The 17,836-nt window shown below is 46.8% G+C and overlaps 1 protein-coding gene across 1 annotated transcript in view; it reads right to left on the minus strand.

The window, feature by feature from the left end:
• Positions 1-9,111: 9,111 nt before the first annotated feature.
• LOC307205538 (immunoglobulin superfamily DCC subclass member 3-like) overlaps positions 9,112-17,836 on the minus strand; it is a 34,876-nt gene continuing 26,151 nt past the window's right edge. The window contains exons 10-14 of the mRNA XM_079958024.1: positions 15,015-15,203; positions 14,463-14,567; positions 13,493-13,622; positions 11,654-11,801; positions 9,112-10,845 (exon numbers count right to left, since the gene is read on the minus strand). Of these exons, the coding sequence (XP_079814150.1) occupies positions 10,753-10,845; positions 11,654-11,801; positions 13,493-13,622; positions 14,463-14,567; positions 15,015-15,203 (665 nt within the window). The 3' untranslated portion in view covers positions 9,112-10,752. The remainder of the gene's footprint in view (positions 10,846-11,653; positions 11,802-13,492; positions 13,623-14,462; positions 14,568-15,014; positions 15,204-17,836) is intronic.

Raw genomic sequence — 17,836 nt, forward strand, 5'->3', positions numbered from 1 at the left:
CGGAGCGGTACCTATTTATCTACTTGCACTTTGACGTGCTTTCGAACTGCTAGGTTGGCAGGAGCTGGGACCGAGCAATGGGAGCTCACCCCGTCGCGGGGATTTGAACCGCTGACCTGATCGGCAAGTTCTAGGCTCTGTGGTTTAACCCACAGCGCCACCCACGTCCCTGTCTTTATCTTACAGAGCCACAATTCCCAGAGTGGTTTAACAATCCATCCAAAGAAACAGTGGGAATTGTAGCTGTGCTAGGAAAATAGGGTGTCTCCTGTAACAACTCTCAGTACCCTAACAAACTACAGTTCCCAGGATTTCTTTGGGGGAAGCCGTGACTGTTTATAGTGCTGTGGTTTAAATGTATAGTGCAGATGGAATCTACTCAGAATATCCATTGCATGTCCTGTCAAAAAACAATACTAAGAAAAAGCCAGACTCACTTTAAATTTCATTCTGTGTGTTTCAAATTCATTGCCCAATGTCAATCTCTGCTAATGGGTGAAAACTTCCATTCCTCCTGCCCCCTCCCACAAAAACAAAACAGTAGAACCAAGGGTTGTTTTGCACATTGGTTTTTTTTTTAATTTTCAACACAAGACAAGAAAGATTTCCAGACATCAACCCTGCATCCTTGAGGTTTTGAAACCTTCGGTGGCTACCTCTCTTTGAACCGAGCTGTAAAATTGGGGCCAGTGCAGAAGGTGCGATACAAACAAGTTACTCTTGGGTAGGAATAGGAGAAATCTCTCCTGGCAATTCATTGGTCTAGTTTGTTTTAAATCACAAAAACAAGGGGACAAGTTCACATGATGGTGTAACTTGAAATAAAAAAAATCATGGAAAAAATCATTTTCAAATTCAGAATGGAGTTTTTTTTAATTTTAAAAAAACCTTCAATAAGGTGAGTTTTTAAAATGATGCTGTACAGTACAACATATGGTATTTTCAGTTTTTCCACCTTAAAAAAAATTCAGCAGCATAAAAAAGGGGAAATTTAGAATTAAGTGAAAATTTGCAGGCCAATTTAAAGTGAGGAGAATGTTCTGCCAATTCCAACTTTTCCCTTCCATTTACACATTAAATTCCCCCGTGGTGATAGGAGGGAATTCAACATTTGGTATCATCCTCCCAATTGCTTTGGATGCCTTGTGATGCCAGTTAAAGCTGTCTCCGCCCCCTCTCGCCTTTTAAACCCCGATCTTCTTGACACCTAGTTAATTCTTTGAATCAGCTGAGGAGCCCCCTGGAATTTCAAAACCACAAGTTGCCTTTCCGTTTGTAACCACCAAGCATTGAACAGTGATGGAGAAGATTTGGGGAGTCCCTCCTGCATCTCTCCACCACACCCCCCCAAACAAATATTTATGATGGTCCCACTTCTCTGGTCCTCTCCATCACCTTTGGGCTGTACTCTCTCTCTCGCATAGGACGTTAGCTTTTCCGCAGCCAGGGCGTCTCCCTTCTCCAATAATTAATCTTCCAGGAGGACCCCGGGCCATGGCTTCTTAAAGCTTGTTTACTTCGTTTCACAAAACACAAGTTTTTTTCGTAACAAATTTTAGGTTCAAAAGCATTTTCTTGTCTCATTGGTAACTAGCCATTTCCTCCCCCCCTTTACAAAGATGGGCATAGTCACAGTGGTTCGTCGGAAGCGGAGGCCAGGCTTCAAAACTAGAGAGTGCTGTTGCTAACCCAACAAATCTCACAAATATGTCTTTGGAGTGTGTTAAACTTTTCAAGACAAGGGGTGTTTTTTAGGCTGTGAAAAGCTCCTGGCTGGGTGTGCCCCTTCAGCTCAGAATATCCACCGTGATGAACGCGTTTGGGTTGCTTTTAAAGTGGGTTCGTGTTCTGGGAGCTGTTGAATTTTTGGTCCGAAGTGTCTGTGCTGGATGGACGGTGACCTAACATCGTAGACTACACTTCCCCAACCTGGTGCCCTCCAGATTTTTTGGGCCACAGCCAAGCACAGTCTGTCATCAAAGTTGGTGGGACTTGGAGTTACCCAACAAGGCAGAAGAGGAGCGTAACCGGGCAATTAGTTGACAAGAATGTTAATTTTTAATATGTCGTAGCATTGGGAATTTGGTTTACCGTAAGTTAAGCAAGGTAGCTGGTCAATTAGTCACCTATGGTGAGCCAGAATCTCAGCCAGGCGTGGAACCTTTAAAACCTGACTCTTTTTTTAAAAAAAAAGCAATAAATGGGAAACCTTTTATATGTAAACAGGTAAGACTTTGCAATCCAAAGTGGCTACCACTTTTTGCCTGCAAATGACATTTTTTTTTTTGTAAGTTGGCAACGTTTATTTGCCAGCCTGAAGTAGAACAGAGTGGGGGGAAGGTGGGATGGTTTAATTGTTGGAGAAATAATGTTCTATCTGGAGGGGGGCTCTAGAAACAGGTCGTCCTTCCAAGAGGTCTTTGCTACAACCCTCCACATTTTCATAAGAGAAAGATGTTCAGATATATATTAGGGCTGCCGTGTTTCAGCTGGTTAATCGATTAATCCAGCTTGAGAAAGAGGAAGGAGGATGCCTCTTCTGAGATGGGGTGGGAAGAGGACCAAGAAAGGGAGTGGGATACCTTCATCTGTGAACTGAAAGGTTGGAATACCTCTTCCGAGATGACATTGAAAAGCGGATTCCTTCCTGCGTGAGCAAGAAGGACGGATGCTTCTTCCGAGAAGATACAAGAAGAGGGATTCCTTCCTGCGTGGGGAAGATTAAGGGCAGGTGCCTCTTACTGGAAGGAAGGGAAAACAAAACAAAACAGGTTTGGAAGGAAGGAAAAACAAAATAAAACAGGTTGGGGGAGGGCGTTAGGGTTAGATTTAATTGGTCGATTCATGTGTTCATGGTCTTTAATCATGTGATACCCCCGATAACGGATTATGGCCAGTATTCACAGAATTCTGAAACGAGTTCCTCCATGAGCAAAGGAGGCTTTTGACTTGGCTTATAACAAAAAGGTTTTGAAAAAGGGTGTTTTGTCCTCTGACATCAAGCAGAGTATACTGACTTGCTTACAGAATGGAATTCGTCAGTTCCACAGAGGCCAACATGTCCCAGATCTGGGTCTAATTTGTTTGTATGAAGCTCTGTGAGCCGATATTTACTGGAGGGTTTCTTGTATCTGATTTTGCCACCACTCTGTGTTTGTTAGGGGAGCACTTTTAGATCCCAGGGCACTGGAGAAAAGAAAGAAGGGTTTTTGTAAGGAAACTTCCGATGTGAACAGGTTATTTTTTATAAGCTAAAGGCAGTGCTTCTTGAAAAGCTCGTTTATTTGCAAGCAAGTATTGTATATTTCTTGCTGCAAGACCTTTGGGGCACAAGATTTCCCATGATAAAATGGGGAGAAGATCAGGCAAGATCCATTCCTGAAGAAGTTTTTCTATGTCTGTGTCCATATGGAAAAAGTATTTTGTGAAATACTCGGAACTCAGCATACCTAGTGACATTATGTCACATGGAGATATTTTAAACCTCTTTGATTCGGAATATAAATTTCATTGGCTGTGTAATTCCTGCAAAACAGATTTGTGCACATCTGTGTTGTGGGTAATTTGAAGGATGTTTTTCAAAGAGATAAAAGAGTTATTTCAGGTGTTTGCGTTCGCTGTTGGAGCCTGGCATTGTGCATTTACTGGCATAACTGAACAGATTTGTTGGCAGACAGCTCACTAGTCCTCAAGGTTATCAGCAAATCCAGATTAGCTGATAGCTTGCTCGGAAATAAGTTCTGCTGATCAGTTTTTGTTTTGTTTTTTAAAGAGTCCCGCAGTTGGCCTTGTTCCTAACATGTGTGGATTTCATAATGTGCATTCTCAGAGTTAAGCTTCCTGTACATTTGCGCTTGATGAAGCTCTGGCACATTGCCCTGTTGGTTCACATTCAGAGGTAGTTGACCTCACACCTGGAAACATTTAAAATGGTCTTTCCCAACCTCGTACCCTCCAGATGTTCCTGGACTACAAAACCCATCATCCCTGACAGTTGGCCATAATAGCTGCAGGTGATGGGAGTTTGAGTCCAACAACACCCAGAGAGTGTCAGGTTGTGGAAAGCTGGCTTAAAGCAATAGGAGAAGCTGCTGTTGACTTCTCAAACTTACTTCAGTGAATATTTCACTGTATATTGGAAATATCAGTAGTAGTCTGTCATGCATGAAGTTAAATATTTCTTTTCTCCTGCGTTTCGGTTTGTGCTGCTTAGATTACCCTTGACTAACCTCAGTCTCCTCCATTGTGCATCTATGCCGAATGCGCAAAAGCCGCTGGAGAAATATTCCTACTAATTCTGTTGGTCGAGCTCTGCCAAAGTTCAAGATTTCCCTGGCAAATCTGTTGCCAGAAATGGGATTTCCTTGGTTCCCTATGTGGCCTTGCCTCTAAGGTTACCAGACTTTTTTCAATTAATCCGGGGACACTTTTTAACTTCAGTCGGAATGATAGTGGACATGATAGGAGACTGATTTGTAAAATCCGGGGACTGTCCCCGGAAAACGGAGATGTCTGCTAACCTTACTTGCCTCCGTTTTCCACTGCTTTCCCAGTTATTTAAGTCTATGGTGGTTCTCACTTCAGCAGTAGTTTTGGGTGTTGCAGGTTTGTTTGTTTATTGATTGATTTGGGGGCACAGCTCAGTGATAGAGTATCTGCTTGGCACACAGGAGGTTCCAAATTCAATCCCCAACTTCTCCAGGTAGGGCTGTGAAAGACTCGCTTTGAAATGCTGGAGGGCTGCTGCCAGCCAACAATAGATCATGGTGAGCTAGATGGATCACTGGTGTGACTTGGTATAAGGCAGTTTTCTATGTTCCTGCATCAGAGCTGTGCCATGGGTTTTGTAGTCTTTAAAGCTGTGTCGAACCCAGCATCATGGATTTTGTGGTCTGTAACAGGGGTGTCCAACTTCTAAGAGACTGCGATCTACTCCCACTATAAATAAACTGGCAGTGATCTACCCATTGGATTGACCAGAGTTGTTGAGCATTTTGGGGGGCAATCGCTGGAGATCACGAGATCGACCAGGATCAACCAAGGACAGCCCATGATCTACCAGTAGATCGCGATCGACCTGTTGTGTGAAAGCTTAAGTTATCTTTTCACATTTATGTTTGGCCTCAATTATGCTGCAAGTTGGGGGCGGGGAGGGTGTAGTTTTAAAAATGTGTGGTGAGCCAATGGAGCAAACATTTCCATATTTTAACAGGTGCAAAAAGGTGATGCTTGAACAATTCTACAAGAGATGGCTTGTTTTGAAAGTTAAAACAGTTTGAAAAGTGGCTTGTCCGTAGTGTAAAGTGAGCAGGGATTGGGTGGGGCTGGATATGTGGGTTTCTCAATATGGGACATGTTTTGTGCTTAACTAAAGTGTTTCTTGTGTTACCTCCTGTAAGAAGCAGTAGTTTGGTGTGTTAACTTTACAACCATGGGGAACATTGTGATCTTTGTGGTAGGAGGAGCCTCATGTATGAACAAATACGCCGGAGTAGTGATGAATTCATCACAGCTTCACAGCTCTTAATTAAAGCAATTTTTGAAGGGGGAAACCGCCACTAGGTTTATGATTACTGAATCATATATATGAATACACTGAGAAACTCAGAAACCAAGCAGTAACTGGGCAATGGGGGAAAAGGAAGATGATGGCAAAGGGGAATGCTGTGATTTTCATCCTCTACACCAGGGTTTCCCAAACTTCGGTCCCCAGCTGTTCTTGGACTTCAACTCCCATCACCCCTAACTAGCAGGACCAGTGGTCAGGGATAATGGGAGTTGTAGTCCAAAAAAAACCAGCTGGAGACCCAAGTTTGGGAAACCTTGCTCTGCACATGTATTTGAGAATTGCATTGAAATGTGGGACTTGCATCCGAGAGTGAAAACATCTGCAGGATCAGGCTGCAAACAGAAGATCCACTAAGGAACATTTATGCATGCTTAAGCCTGGGGAAACTTGGGTGGGCGAGAGGGGATCCTCCATATGTCATTGGACTCCCAACTCCCATCAGCCCTAGCCCTAGGACTGATGGGAGTTGTAGTCCAGCAATGTCCAGAGGGATGCAGATTCCCCACCCAGGGGAAGTTAAATATTTTCCGAAAAGGTTCTTAAGGAGATAAGTCGAAATAGGACTGAGATCTGTCATTCAGTGCCACTACTGGCAATGAATGGATAAGAAGCTGTAAGACTGTTGTAAGAGCGGATCCGCAGATGAAGGAACTGTCAAGGGTAGCAGTAGAAAGATTGTAGAGGTATGCAAAGCTTAGGGACCGAATATTCTACCTTGGGATGTCAGGCAGGTGGTGGAAGAAGACTTCTGTTCAATGTTTCCTGAAACGAGCAAACACTTCAGTTGGGCAGCGACTTTTGACATCTCAATTAAAAAGTGGGGATCTTTGGTGAGGATGACTCAGTCCTTGTAAGAAGATACTTTAATGAATGTGGCTTCCTGCAAACAAGGGTGGTGGGCGCCAACCCTGAAAGGGGGCGTGGCTTCTGGGACAGGTGGAGATTTCTCAGAAGTGGGATTGGCTGGCACTCGGGTGGCCTTGTAGCTTCTTACAAGACCTCGGCTGACATTAATAGATCTCAAGAGCAAGCTGGTGGCCATTAAGATGAGCTGCATGTGAGGAAACGGGCTCAGAGAGAGTTTGGATTTGGATTTGATATCCCGCCTTTCACTCCCCTTCAGGAGTCTCAAAGCGGCTAACATTCTCCTTTCCCTTCCTCCCCCACAACAAACACTCTGTGAGGTGAGTGGGGCTGAGAGACTTCAAAGAAGTGTGACTGGCCCAAGGTCACCCAGCAGCTGCATGTGGAGGAGCGGAGACACGAACCCGGTTCCCCAGATTACGAGACTACCGCTCTTAACCACTACACCACACTGGCTCTGAGAAATGAGTTCAGTTGGCATTTTAACACGGACTGACCCGATTCGCGATTCCTGAATCAGAACACAAACTGAAATGCAACTCCCTTTCCAAATTCTGCAAACAAGGATGTGTGTGTTTGCAAAAGCAAAATCCCAGAGTTCATTGTTATATTTGGGAAAGTCGCTTCCAAATAAGAAGCCTGTTAGCTGCATTTTCTTCTACGCGGTTTTTGCCTGATGGTAGAATATCTATGGATCTTAATGCAGGCTTCTTTTTTAAAAAAAGAATTGCACAAACCGACACAAAAGTGAGCTTAAGGTTGGGATAATGTGAAATGAAGAGAAAACAAAAGGGGGGCAGATTCAGCCCCCCGCCAGCCACAGAGACACGAGTGGAGTCGCTCAAGTGGTTTCTTAAAGCTATATAGTAAACGTGTACCCATGTGACCAGAAATTAGGCCACCCATGGGCATCTTTGAAGATCAGCTGCAACGGTTTTGAAAAGCACCTTTGGTTATGCTTGAATCAAGGTGGGTAACGGTGGGTATGTAAAAACCAAAAGAAATAAAGGAGGAACAACAGACTCTGGGTTGGGCCCGTTTTGAATGGGCAGTTAATTTTGACAGGAAGTGGGGTGCCGTTGGAAAGCTCCCCGTTTCCTGTCGGCCTCTGGCGATTCCATAGAACCACTGTGTGTGTCTCCGCTATCTGGGAGACACTCGTCTATCAAAGGGAGGTGGGGAAATCTCAACTCTCATCAACTAGGAAAAGAGATCATTTTTGCCTAAAGCACTAAAAATAATCCGAAAGAAAAAGGTTGAGTATTATTAATTTTTTTTCATATTTTTTTTTTGGTAGGGGAAAAGGGAAGAGGGAAAAGTAAGGGGGATATTTTGGTTATGATTCCTAGAGAAGGAACTAGGGTGAAAAATGGGGAAGAGGGGGTCAGCAAAGCTTTAGGAAACGTCTACCTAACAGTACTTTTTTTCTTTTCCTCTCATACACAAAACTTTGGGTCGACAGGGTTTCGTTTTTCCGCAAGCGCACAGAGAGAATCACACCTGCATGAGGCAAATTTTGAGGTCACTCGGACATGCGCTCTCTCTCACATACAGTCTAACGCTGGCCGACTGTGCTTTTCTTTGTTTTGAAAGAGCTGACAATCAAAATCAGGAAGAGAAGGAAAGGACAGATGGAAAGGACACCAGCCTGGGCACTGTGAGGCCATGTTCACACGGACAAAGCTTAGGGGGCTTTTGCTGGGATCATCTAGACCACGTACGTCCACCTCTACAGTCCGAGTGGCTAAGGTGTTTGGTCTAGGACCCACGAAACCAGGATTCCTGCTCAGCCATGAATCTTCAGTGGGTGTGACGTTGGGCCAGCCAATCTCTCTCAGCCTAACCTACCTCACAGGTTTGTTGTGAGGATAAAATGGGTAGGGGAGGAGAACCATGTTTGCCACCTTGAGCTTCTTGGAGAAGAGGTGGGGTGGTTGTCCTCTTTGGGCATCAAGAATATCACCCTGCTGGAGCAAAGACAGCAGTTGAAGCCAAGGCTAAAGTTGGAACCGGCAGAATTTGGAGAGTGCTTTGGGGTGGCCCCAGGTGGCGCTGTGGGTTAAACCACAAAGCCTAGGACTTGCTGATCAGAAGGTCGGCGGTTCGAATCCCCACGACAGGGTGAGCTCCCGTTGCTCAGTCCCTGCTCTCACCAGCCTAGCAGTTCAAAAGCACGTCAAAGTGCAAGTAGATAAATAGGTACCACTCCGGTGGGAAGGAAAACGGCGTTTCCGTGCGCTGCTCTGGTTTGCCAGAAGCGGCTTAGTCATGCTGGCCATATGACCCGGAAGCCGTACGCCGGCTCCCTCGGCCAATAAAGTGAGATGAGCGCCGCAACCCCAGAGTCGGTCACGACTGGACCTAATGGTCAGGGTCCTTGGGGTGGCCCTAAGGCGAGATGGAAGCTTCAGTGGTTTACGAGTGGAGGCCACCAAGGTCTGAGACACAATGTTGAGTGTGCTGGCTTTCAGAGACCCTGATACCAATCGGTCGATAGATCAGTGTTATCAATCAAGCCACCAACTCATTGGCAATCGAGTTCTGTACATGCTGTTTCCAGGTTTCTACCCCTAAATGTTTAACGTTTAGGCTGAGACTGCCCTACTCAGCGTAAACCCATTATAATTAATGGCTCTTAACCGGTTATGCCCGTTAACTTCAACCGGTATGCTCTGAGCAGGAGTAGCGTTTGTGTACTTATTCAGAGTAGCAATTCTTTTCTTTTTGGCACCCAGAGGAATGCTGAGCTTAGTCCACTCCAAACAATAAAAAGGAGAAGAGGGGAGATGTGCTGGACTTTTGTGGCTGTGAACTTCATGGCCGAGCTTCCGGTTCGAGTTAAAACCCCGTCCATATTTTTTTTAAAGCCGCCTGAGGAGGATGGAGCTAAGCTTTCACCACATCTTGATATGCCGGCTTTGGTGTCCAAGAAAAGAGAAAGAGGCCAGGAAAGGAAGGAAAAGAAGAAAAGGAGGCAGGCGCTGGTGTAACCATAGTGTCTGGTCCCCTGATGTGGGCACACTATGTCGGCCTCACGGTCGAGGCTCTTTAGCTCTAAGGGAGGTTCTGGAGGTAATTCTGGTTTGGGAGTAATTTGGAGAGCTAAGTCACTGAGCCTCCAACCAAATCTTGGATGGCCTCCCTCAGGGGACTGAGGGAGTCCGCCCACAGCCAGAATCTGGGTGGGACATTTTGGTTCTGTCAATAAATACGTTCCCCCTTACAACTGAAGAACCCCACGGCAGTCGGGCGGGAGGTCCCAGCTGCCGTGGCTGTTTCCAGAGGGCTAACAGCGGCCCCCTACGCCTTGTAGGCCGCCGTCCTCCCACTTCTGAGAAACGTCAAATGCTAAGGCTCTGTCCTCACACGCGGTTAAAGCTCTACATCTTTGGAAAGCAGTTCAGCAAACTTTTGTGTATCATCTTAAAAAATATTTGGATAGAGACGTCATATATATAATATATATATATCAAAAAAAAGACACTCTGTAGGAAGCAGCAAGAGGAGCTATGGAAAAGGGGAAAGGAACGTGAGGCTTTGGGTGAAGCGTTTCCCCCCTGCCCACGCCATTGCCCCCCTCATGACAGAGGACGGAGGTGGGTATTTGGGAGAGGGGGGGTCCGCTGCTGCTGCTCCCACTTTTGGTTTGGCGATATTTGGTATGCTGGTGCCGAGCGCCCAGGCACCGTGGGTGGGAGGTGTCAGAAAGGGACGGTCCTCATCCCACCCCAAATGGACCACATGACTCATTAGGGAGTAATTTTGGAGCCTCAACCTCCCCAAAGCCCCGGTAATTCGTTGGGGGTTTAGCTTCGGCACAATTTGGGCAGGGGGAGATCAGCATCCACATCCATTCTTGAGGCAGCCAAGAATGAGAACGGGGAGAAGTTGTCTCTTTCCCCCCGCTTTCTGGCTTCTCAAGATGGCTGCCTCAAGTTCCGGAATCTTCCGGTTGCTGTGGAAAGCTGCTCCCTGTCACCCCACCTCTCTGCCACTACCCCTTCTCCCTTTTGGCAAGAGGGGTGAAGTGGGATTTAAGCAGCCAGAGGGTGGCTGGCAGGTTGAGGTAGTTTTGGTATTTGTATCAAAAATAGATCATTCGGGAGAACTGGGGTGGGAGTAGGGCTCAGGTGGCGGCTGGACTGGACGCTATGGAGCTGGCCGTCCAGCGGAGGTGAGGTAGATTCTTTGGAGGTTTGCGGTTGGAATCCTGGATGGGTGGTGGGAAATTGGGGGCAGGGGAAGGCCCTGCCTCAACAGAGCTGCCACCGGGCTCCGTCGAGGGGCCTCCCCCTACTCCGTTCCCACCAGGCATTGGCTTAACCACTGGGCTGTGAAGGAGGGCAGCGCTCGACGGTCACTTCAAAGTGGGGAGTGTCATGGGCGGTCAGTCCATCGGAGGATGGGGGGTTCTGTGAGGAGAAAGGAAGGCAGGTTAACCGCATTGCCCTTTCGGACGCCGCCTTTTGGCCCGCAAGCTTTGTTCCTCACTCCCAGGGTGCCCTGCAGATATATCAGACCCTGCTGGCCATCTCCCCGGCCCCCGTTTGACCCTCCGAATATAAGCTCCAGAGAGAAAATATGATGGAATTGAGGCCTTATTCACACTATGCATTAAAAAAAACACTTTCGGGGAAATTCTGAAGAATTCTGGGAGCTGTTGTTGGTTCATGGTCTGACAGCTGCTATTCCCCTCCCAGAGCAATTATTGTTATTGTTGTTGTTGTTATTCATACCCCGCCCATCTGGCTGGGTTTCCTCAGCCACTCTGGGCGACTCCCAACAGAATATTAAAAACACAGTAAAACATCAAACATTAAAAACTTCCCTAAACAGGGTTGCCTCCAGACGTCTTCTAAAAGTCAGGTAGTTATTTATTTCCTTGACATCTGATGGGAGGGTGTTCCGCAGGGCGGGCGCCACCACCGAGAAGGCCCTCTGCCTTCAGCTCCCGGAGTTTCCCAGGAAGAGGGATCGATTGCTAAAACACTCTGGGAATTGTCGTTCCAGGAGGGGAATAGCAACTCTCAGCACCATTAACAGCTCCTGGGTTTCACTGAAGGAGACCCTGACTGAAGCGATATCACAGTGATTTACATCTTCACCCATGTAATCAGCAGGGCTGCTGCTGTGGCCCTTCCTCCTGGGGCACCTTGGTTCTTCCTGGGACAGCTGCTAAGCTAAAAGCAGGCATATACACACACACACATCCCTCCTCACCTGGGTAACCAGTTCCACCATCTCTGAGGGTTTTGCCCCAACCTCCAGCTTCCGCTGGTTCCGGGGAGGCTCCCGCGTGGTGGTCTGCACCGGTTCTGTTCCCTGTGGGATGGTCCAGCTTTCTTGGGTCCCTTTCTTACAGAACAGGCTGTAGAGGGAAGACGTAGAGAGAAGGGGTTCTTTCCTGAAACATTTCTTAAATGGTACTTAGGAAATCTGCCCAGGGTGGTGATGATGATGATATTTTGTTTTTAGTCTATTTTTAAATTAAACCTGTATATTTTATCTTTCTATATAATATTATTCCGTGAGCAGGGGGCAACAGCCCCTAGTACTGTCATACCTCATGTTATGTTTGCTTGATGCTACGTTTTTTCAGGTTGCGACCCGGAAGTACCAGAAAGGGTTACTTCCGGGTTTTGCCGCTCGTGTATGCGCAGTAGTGCTAAATCACGTTTCACACATGCACACAAGCACCATATCACGCCGCGCACCTGCACAGATACGGCGCTTCAGGTTGCGGGCTTTTCACGTTGCAAACGGGCCTCCGGAACGGATCCCGTTCTCAACCAGAGGTACCACTGTACAGTCAAACCTCGGCAGTCAAACAGAATCAGTTCCGGAAGCCTGTTCAGCTTCTGAAATGTTTGACAACTGAGGCACAGCTTCTGATTGGTTGCAAGAGCTTCCTGCACTCAGCAGAAGCCGTGTCGGACATTCGGCTTCCAAAAAAACGTTTCAAAACCGGAGCATTTACTTGTCGTCATTCGGGAGCCAAAACATTCCATAACGGAGCTGTTCAGGAACTGAGGTTTGACTGTAATACATTTTAAACTAGGATATCATGGTATAATAGCATAACATCATCTCTTAAAGTTTAAAAAAAAAATATTACAAGAAACATATGTAACATCAGGGTCACAAAAGTTAGAAGCAATCATATGAGTCACAAATACATGGTAGTTATAGTTAAGGAGACTGGGAGGGGACACTTGGAATAAACATTTCAGGAAACTATTACTTTTGTGTTTATATCCTGTCTTTCCTCTAAGGACATGCTTCTCCCCCCCCCCCCATTTTATCCTTACAACAACCTTGTTGAAGTTGGTTAGGAGGAGAGGCAGGGACCAGCCTAAGTCATCTAGCAAGCTTCATGGCTGATTTGTGCACCTTGGGCTCCCAGGTCCTATCCCAACACTGACTCTACCCATCATGGCTGCAATCTATTTATGTACATAGTTAGGGCCTAGAGGGAGGTGGTGGAAGGAATTTCAGGAAGATCCACTGGGACATAAAAAGAGAAGGGCTAGGGCATATGATGTTCCTCTAGGAAGGAACTGCGGCCGTACCTTGGTTTTCTAATACCTTAGTTCTTGAACGTTTTGGCTCTCGAACGCCGCAAGTCCCAGAAGTGACTGTTCCGGTTTGAGAACTAATTTTGGAACCCGAATGCCCGACGAGGCTTCCGATTGGCTGCAGCAGCTTCCTGCAGCCAATCAGAAGCCGCAATTTGGTTTCTGAAAGTTTTGGAAGTCGAACGGACTTCTGGAACAGATTCCATCTGACTTCCAAGGTACGACTGTACTGTGAGTTTTGCAGAGGGTCCTGGGTGAAAGAATATGGGCAGCTGTGGGTTAGGATTGAAAGTTCAGCAGGTTACATGGCACTTTTCCTGTGGTGTACCCCTTGGAAGATTGTGCATGTGGGAATGGGGCCCTTTGGGTGGATAAGGTCCCCCCCCCAAAAAAAAAACCCTGCTGCTATATTTGGGTGTCTAGGGAGATTAGGGAATGCTGAGAGGTCCAAGTGATTCGTTCAGAGCAGCCTTCACATCCTCACCTCTTGCGGTAGCCGAACATAAGGAAGAGGACACAGAATATAATGCACGCCATGCCAATGTGGACGCCAACCACGATGCCAGCGAGGGAACTCTCCCCATCCTGCCCACACTGGCACACTGAGTTGGCATCTGTGGGACAAAGCACAGTCGTTAGAGGATGGAGGTCCCAGATGTGGAGAGGCGAGAGGGTAGAGATCAGCAACTGGAACGCTCCAAAAGCCCACCTAGCCTTGCCCTCTAGGCAATCAAGAAGTTTTGGGGAACATTGCAAGCCTAAAGCTACCCATTTCCGTTTCTCTTCATTTCTTGTTTTTCCAAAGATTCAGTTCTGTTCACATGAATTTATCACAGACCAAAATTGTGGAAACCTTTAGGAAATGTTGAAATTCTAAGGTTTGGTGGTTCAGAACACCAGTCTTTTTTAGAATGACACCATAAAACAATAGCATAAATACCATGTATCAATAGAAAGATAATGTAATGCAGAAGATAAAACACAATAAACTGGGTTGAATTGTTCTATCTAAAGTTACAGCTAAACAGAAGAGGCAGATTTGCATAAAACTGACAAAAGACTGATGTTATGAGACATCAGACTCAGGAAATCCCAAAGGTTTCCACAATTTTGGCCACTCTAGTGTGTATAAGTGTGTGTTTAGAAGAATCCTCATGAAAATTCATTAATGAAAATTCATTTTAGTGTGAATCTCTCCCAATAGACACACCTTTGTAATTTTGCCTAATTATCGACATTTATGCAAAACAGTTTTTCCTTACGGAATGCACTTTTTCTGTTATTTTCACTAGTATATGTGTTTTTGTAGGGAAGTATGAATTTTGAAGGATGGCCCCATTCCAATTTGCGAATTGTTTCGGTAAATGCAAATTAGGTACATTTGCCTTCAAATGCGAACAGAATTGAATTTATCCACATTGCCAGAAGTGTGTGTGTGTGTTTCCGCTCCTTACCCAGCCTCTCAGAGTTCTCCTTGAGGGAGACAAACCGCACACTGCTGTTCCCATCGCCATTCCCGTTGAAGGCCTGGAGTTTGATCTCGTACATGGCAGATGGTTCTGTGGGAGAGAGTTTGGAAAGGTGAGTGGAGTGGAGGTCAGGTTTACGGAAGCCGACACTAGGGGGCAGCATTGATAGAGAATCTGAGGGCTAGCTAGCGGGGGAAGCTGAGGGGTGGCGGGATTTCCCGCTGCGCTCCGGGGGCTTCAGGCGGCTTCAGCAAAAGCAACACGAAGCCTCCGTAGCGCGGGGGAAGCTCTCCTTCTGCGCTTTGGAGGTTTCGCGTTGCTTTCGCTGAAGCCAAGGAGCCTGCATTCACTCCATTTCCCCTTAATTTTTGGAGGGGAAAAAGTGCGCCCTATAGAGCGAAAAATACAGTAGTTCTGCGTTGTCTACTCTGACCAGAAGCAGCTCTGCAGGGCATCTTCCCACAACCACTGGATCCTGGAGACACCAGGGAGCTGAAGCTATGGTCCCCCTCGCAGGAGGCCCAGGAGGAGACTCACCCAAGTTGCTGAACGTGAAAGAGTTGGCCATGCCGGATAAGAGCTCTGGGCCCTCGTAGTGGGCGCTGGGTAGCTTTCGGAGGTAGAGCTTGAAGCCTTCGATTCGGCCCGGCTTGGCAGGCAGCTCCCAAAAGACGTGGACGGCACTGTTGTTGAGGATCTTGGTGAAAAATCCCAGTGCTGCGGGGACTGAGGAGACGGGGGGAAAGGTGAGTGACTGTCCTTCCCACCCAGATGGAGAGAAGCAGGGACACAACATCTCCCGTACCTGGGGGTCTCTCTCAGTCCCATGCTATTGTCAGGAAGCTGTCAGCGGCTCCCGGCTGGTTGCCCAGGAATTATAAAGACAAGGGAAAGTTTCTTACAGTCCTTTTTTATTTCAGTCTTTACAGAGAGAGGCTTTGGAACCCAGCCTCTTGGATAATGGTGTTGTCCCGAATAGATCTCTACCCCTGTCTGTCCCACTTCCTCATTCGTCATCATCATAACCTCCTCTACGGGTGCCGCTACATGCCCTCTATCTTTGAGCTCTTTGCTCTCATTATTATTATTATTATTATTATTATTATTATTATTATTGACTTCTTGGTTTACAAAAGTATGTACAATGTCTCGTTTTTCAAGTTACGTTTTCTATAGGTCAGTTTCATTTGTTGAGACATTAGGGTTACATTAGGAAGAAAACGGGAGGAAGAGGTGGAGGGGGTCGTGGTGAGTCAGGGTGGGGTCGGGTGGCGATGTTTCTAGTTTGCTTAATGTATGTGTGGGTTTTCGCGCCAGCGCCGCTTGTGCAGGTTCTGTTTGCTATTAACTTGCGTTCCTTTGGTGGTGAGAGAGGTTGGGGTTGGCCTAGGGCAGTGTTTCTCAACCTGTGGGTCCCCAGATGTTGTTGGACTACAACTCCCATCATTCCTAGCCAGCATGACCAGTGGTCAGGGATGATGGGCGTTGTAGTCCAACAACATCTGGGGACCCACAGGTTGAGAACCGCGGGCCTAGGGTGTGGTTGCTTGTTTGTGATTGGCTGTGGTGAACTTTGTTTTTGTGTGTGAGTGGAGTGGGTAGGTGTTTTTGAATCAGCCATATTGATTCGTATGCTCTCCTACCTTTAAGGATCGCCAGGTTCTGGGAGATGGAGGGTCTGGGATGCTTTCTAATGACAATGTGTTGTTCTGGCTCTCTCGTGATTTCCCAGGTTTCCCCCTCATCTGCCTCTGAGCTGCGACCTCCATCAGACCCCTCTTGTAAATCTGTACTGTCTTCCACTGGAGGGGTCAGGATGGGGAGGGGGTCTCTGCCATTCCTCCTCTGGAGCCAGTGTGGTGTAGTGGTTAAGAGCGGTGGACTCGTAATCTGGTGAACTGGGTTTGATTCCCCGCTCCTCCACATACAGCTGCTGGGTGACTTTGGGCCAGTCACACTTCTCTGAAGTCTCTCAGCCCCACTCACCTCACAGAGTGTTTGTTGTGGGGGAGGAAGGGAAAGGAGAATGTTAGACGCTTTGAGACTCCTTCGGGTAGTGATAAAGCAGGATATCAAATCCAAACTCTTCTTCTCTGCCCAGTGCCTGACACTATTACCATTTGTGGCTGGTGCCCAGTGCAGTAGGGATCAAAGGTTGAGGTGTGTGTGTGTGTGTGTGTGTGTGTGTGTGTGTGTGTGTGTCAAACACCTGTGACTATTTCTGCAACATCGTGCCTGTCTCCGGTGTCCTATACCTGCCCAATCAGCATGAAAAGGGAGCCTTTGTGCCAACGGGAGTCAATCAGTGAAGGAAGGTGACTTGGCCACTGAGGATGGGCTCCTAGGGCCACTCTGGAGAAGGTGCGAGGGGAAACGGTGAGGAGTTGTTGTCCCATATGCTCCCAAGCTAAGCGTTTAGGAGCATTAAAGACACAAAGTGCTTTGGTTCCAAGGGAACGGCGTGCATTTCAGTTACGTACAATGGAACGTCAAATGAAACACAACTTGAGTCGTTCCAGATAGCTCAGTTGGTTAGAACAGGGGTTGTCAACCTGGTCCCTACTGCCCACTAGTGGGCGTTTCAGGACTCTAGGTGGGCGGGAGAGGGTTCTACGGCACAAGCTGAATCTTCCTTCCATCAAGCACTGGTGGGTGGTAAGGAAATTTTACCATCAAGAAAGATGCATTAGTGGGCGGTAGGTATAAAAAGGTTGACTACCCCTGGGTTAGAACATGCTGCTGATAACACCGAGGCTGCAGGTTTGGTTCCCTTATGGGACAGCCGCATATTCCTGCATTGCAGGGGTTTGGAATAGATGATTCTCGGGGTCTCTTCCAACTCTACAATTCAATGTACTAAAAAATATATACTGGAGCACACCATGTTGTTTGCATAGAAAAGAGCGCATCTAGCTGAAAGGCCACACACAGAGATTTACAACAGTCATTGCAATGCATCCCTAATCGTGACCTCTGTGTAGCTATAAGGTTATTGCACTTCTGAATTTGCCAAACCAAGAATGGATAATAATAATAATAATAATAATAATAATAATAATAATAATAAATAATAATAAATAATAATAATAATAATAAAATTATATCCCGCCCTCCCCAGCCGAAGCCGGGCTCAGAGCGGCTAAGAGTAAAATGATACAACATTCTAAAATCATTACATTTCATTATAAAATCAGTTCAAAACAGATTAATGGCAACCATTGGGCCATTGGGTTCTGTGAGGATGACAGGAGGATGGGGTCAGACTGTGCCTTGCCCAAAGGCCTGGTGGAACAGCTCTGTCTTGCAGGCCCTGCGGAAAGATGTCAAGTCCCGCAGGGCCCTAGTCTCTTGTGATAGAG

Source organism: Podarcis cretensis (genome assembly GCF_951804945.1).
Source record: "Podarcis cretensis genome assembly, chromosome: 16".
In the NCBI taxonomy this organism is placed as follows: Eukaryota; Metazoa; Chordata; class Lepidosauria; order Squamata; family Lacertidae; genus Podarcis; species Podarcis cretensis.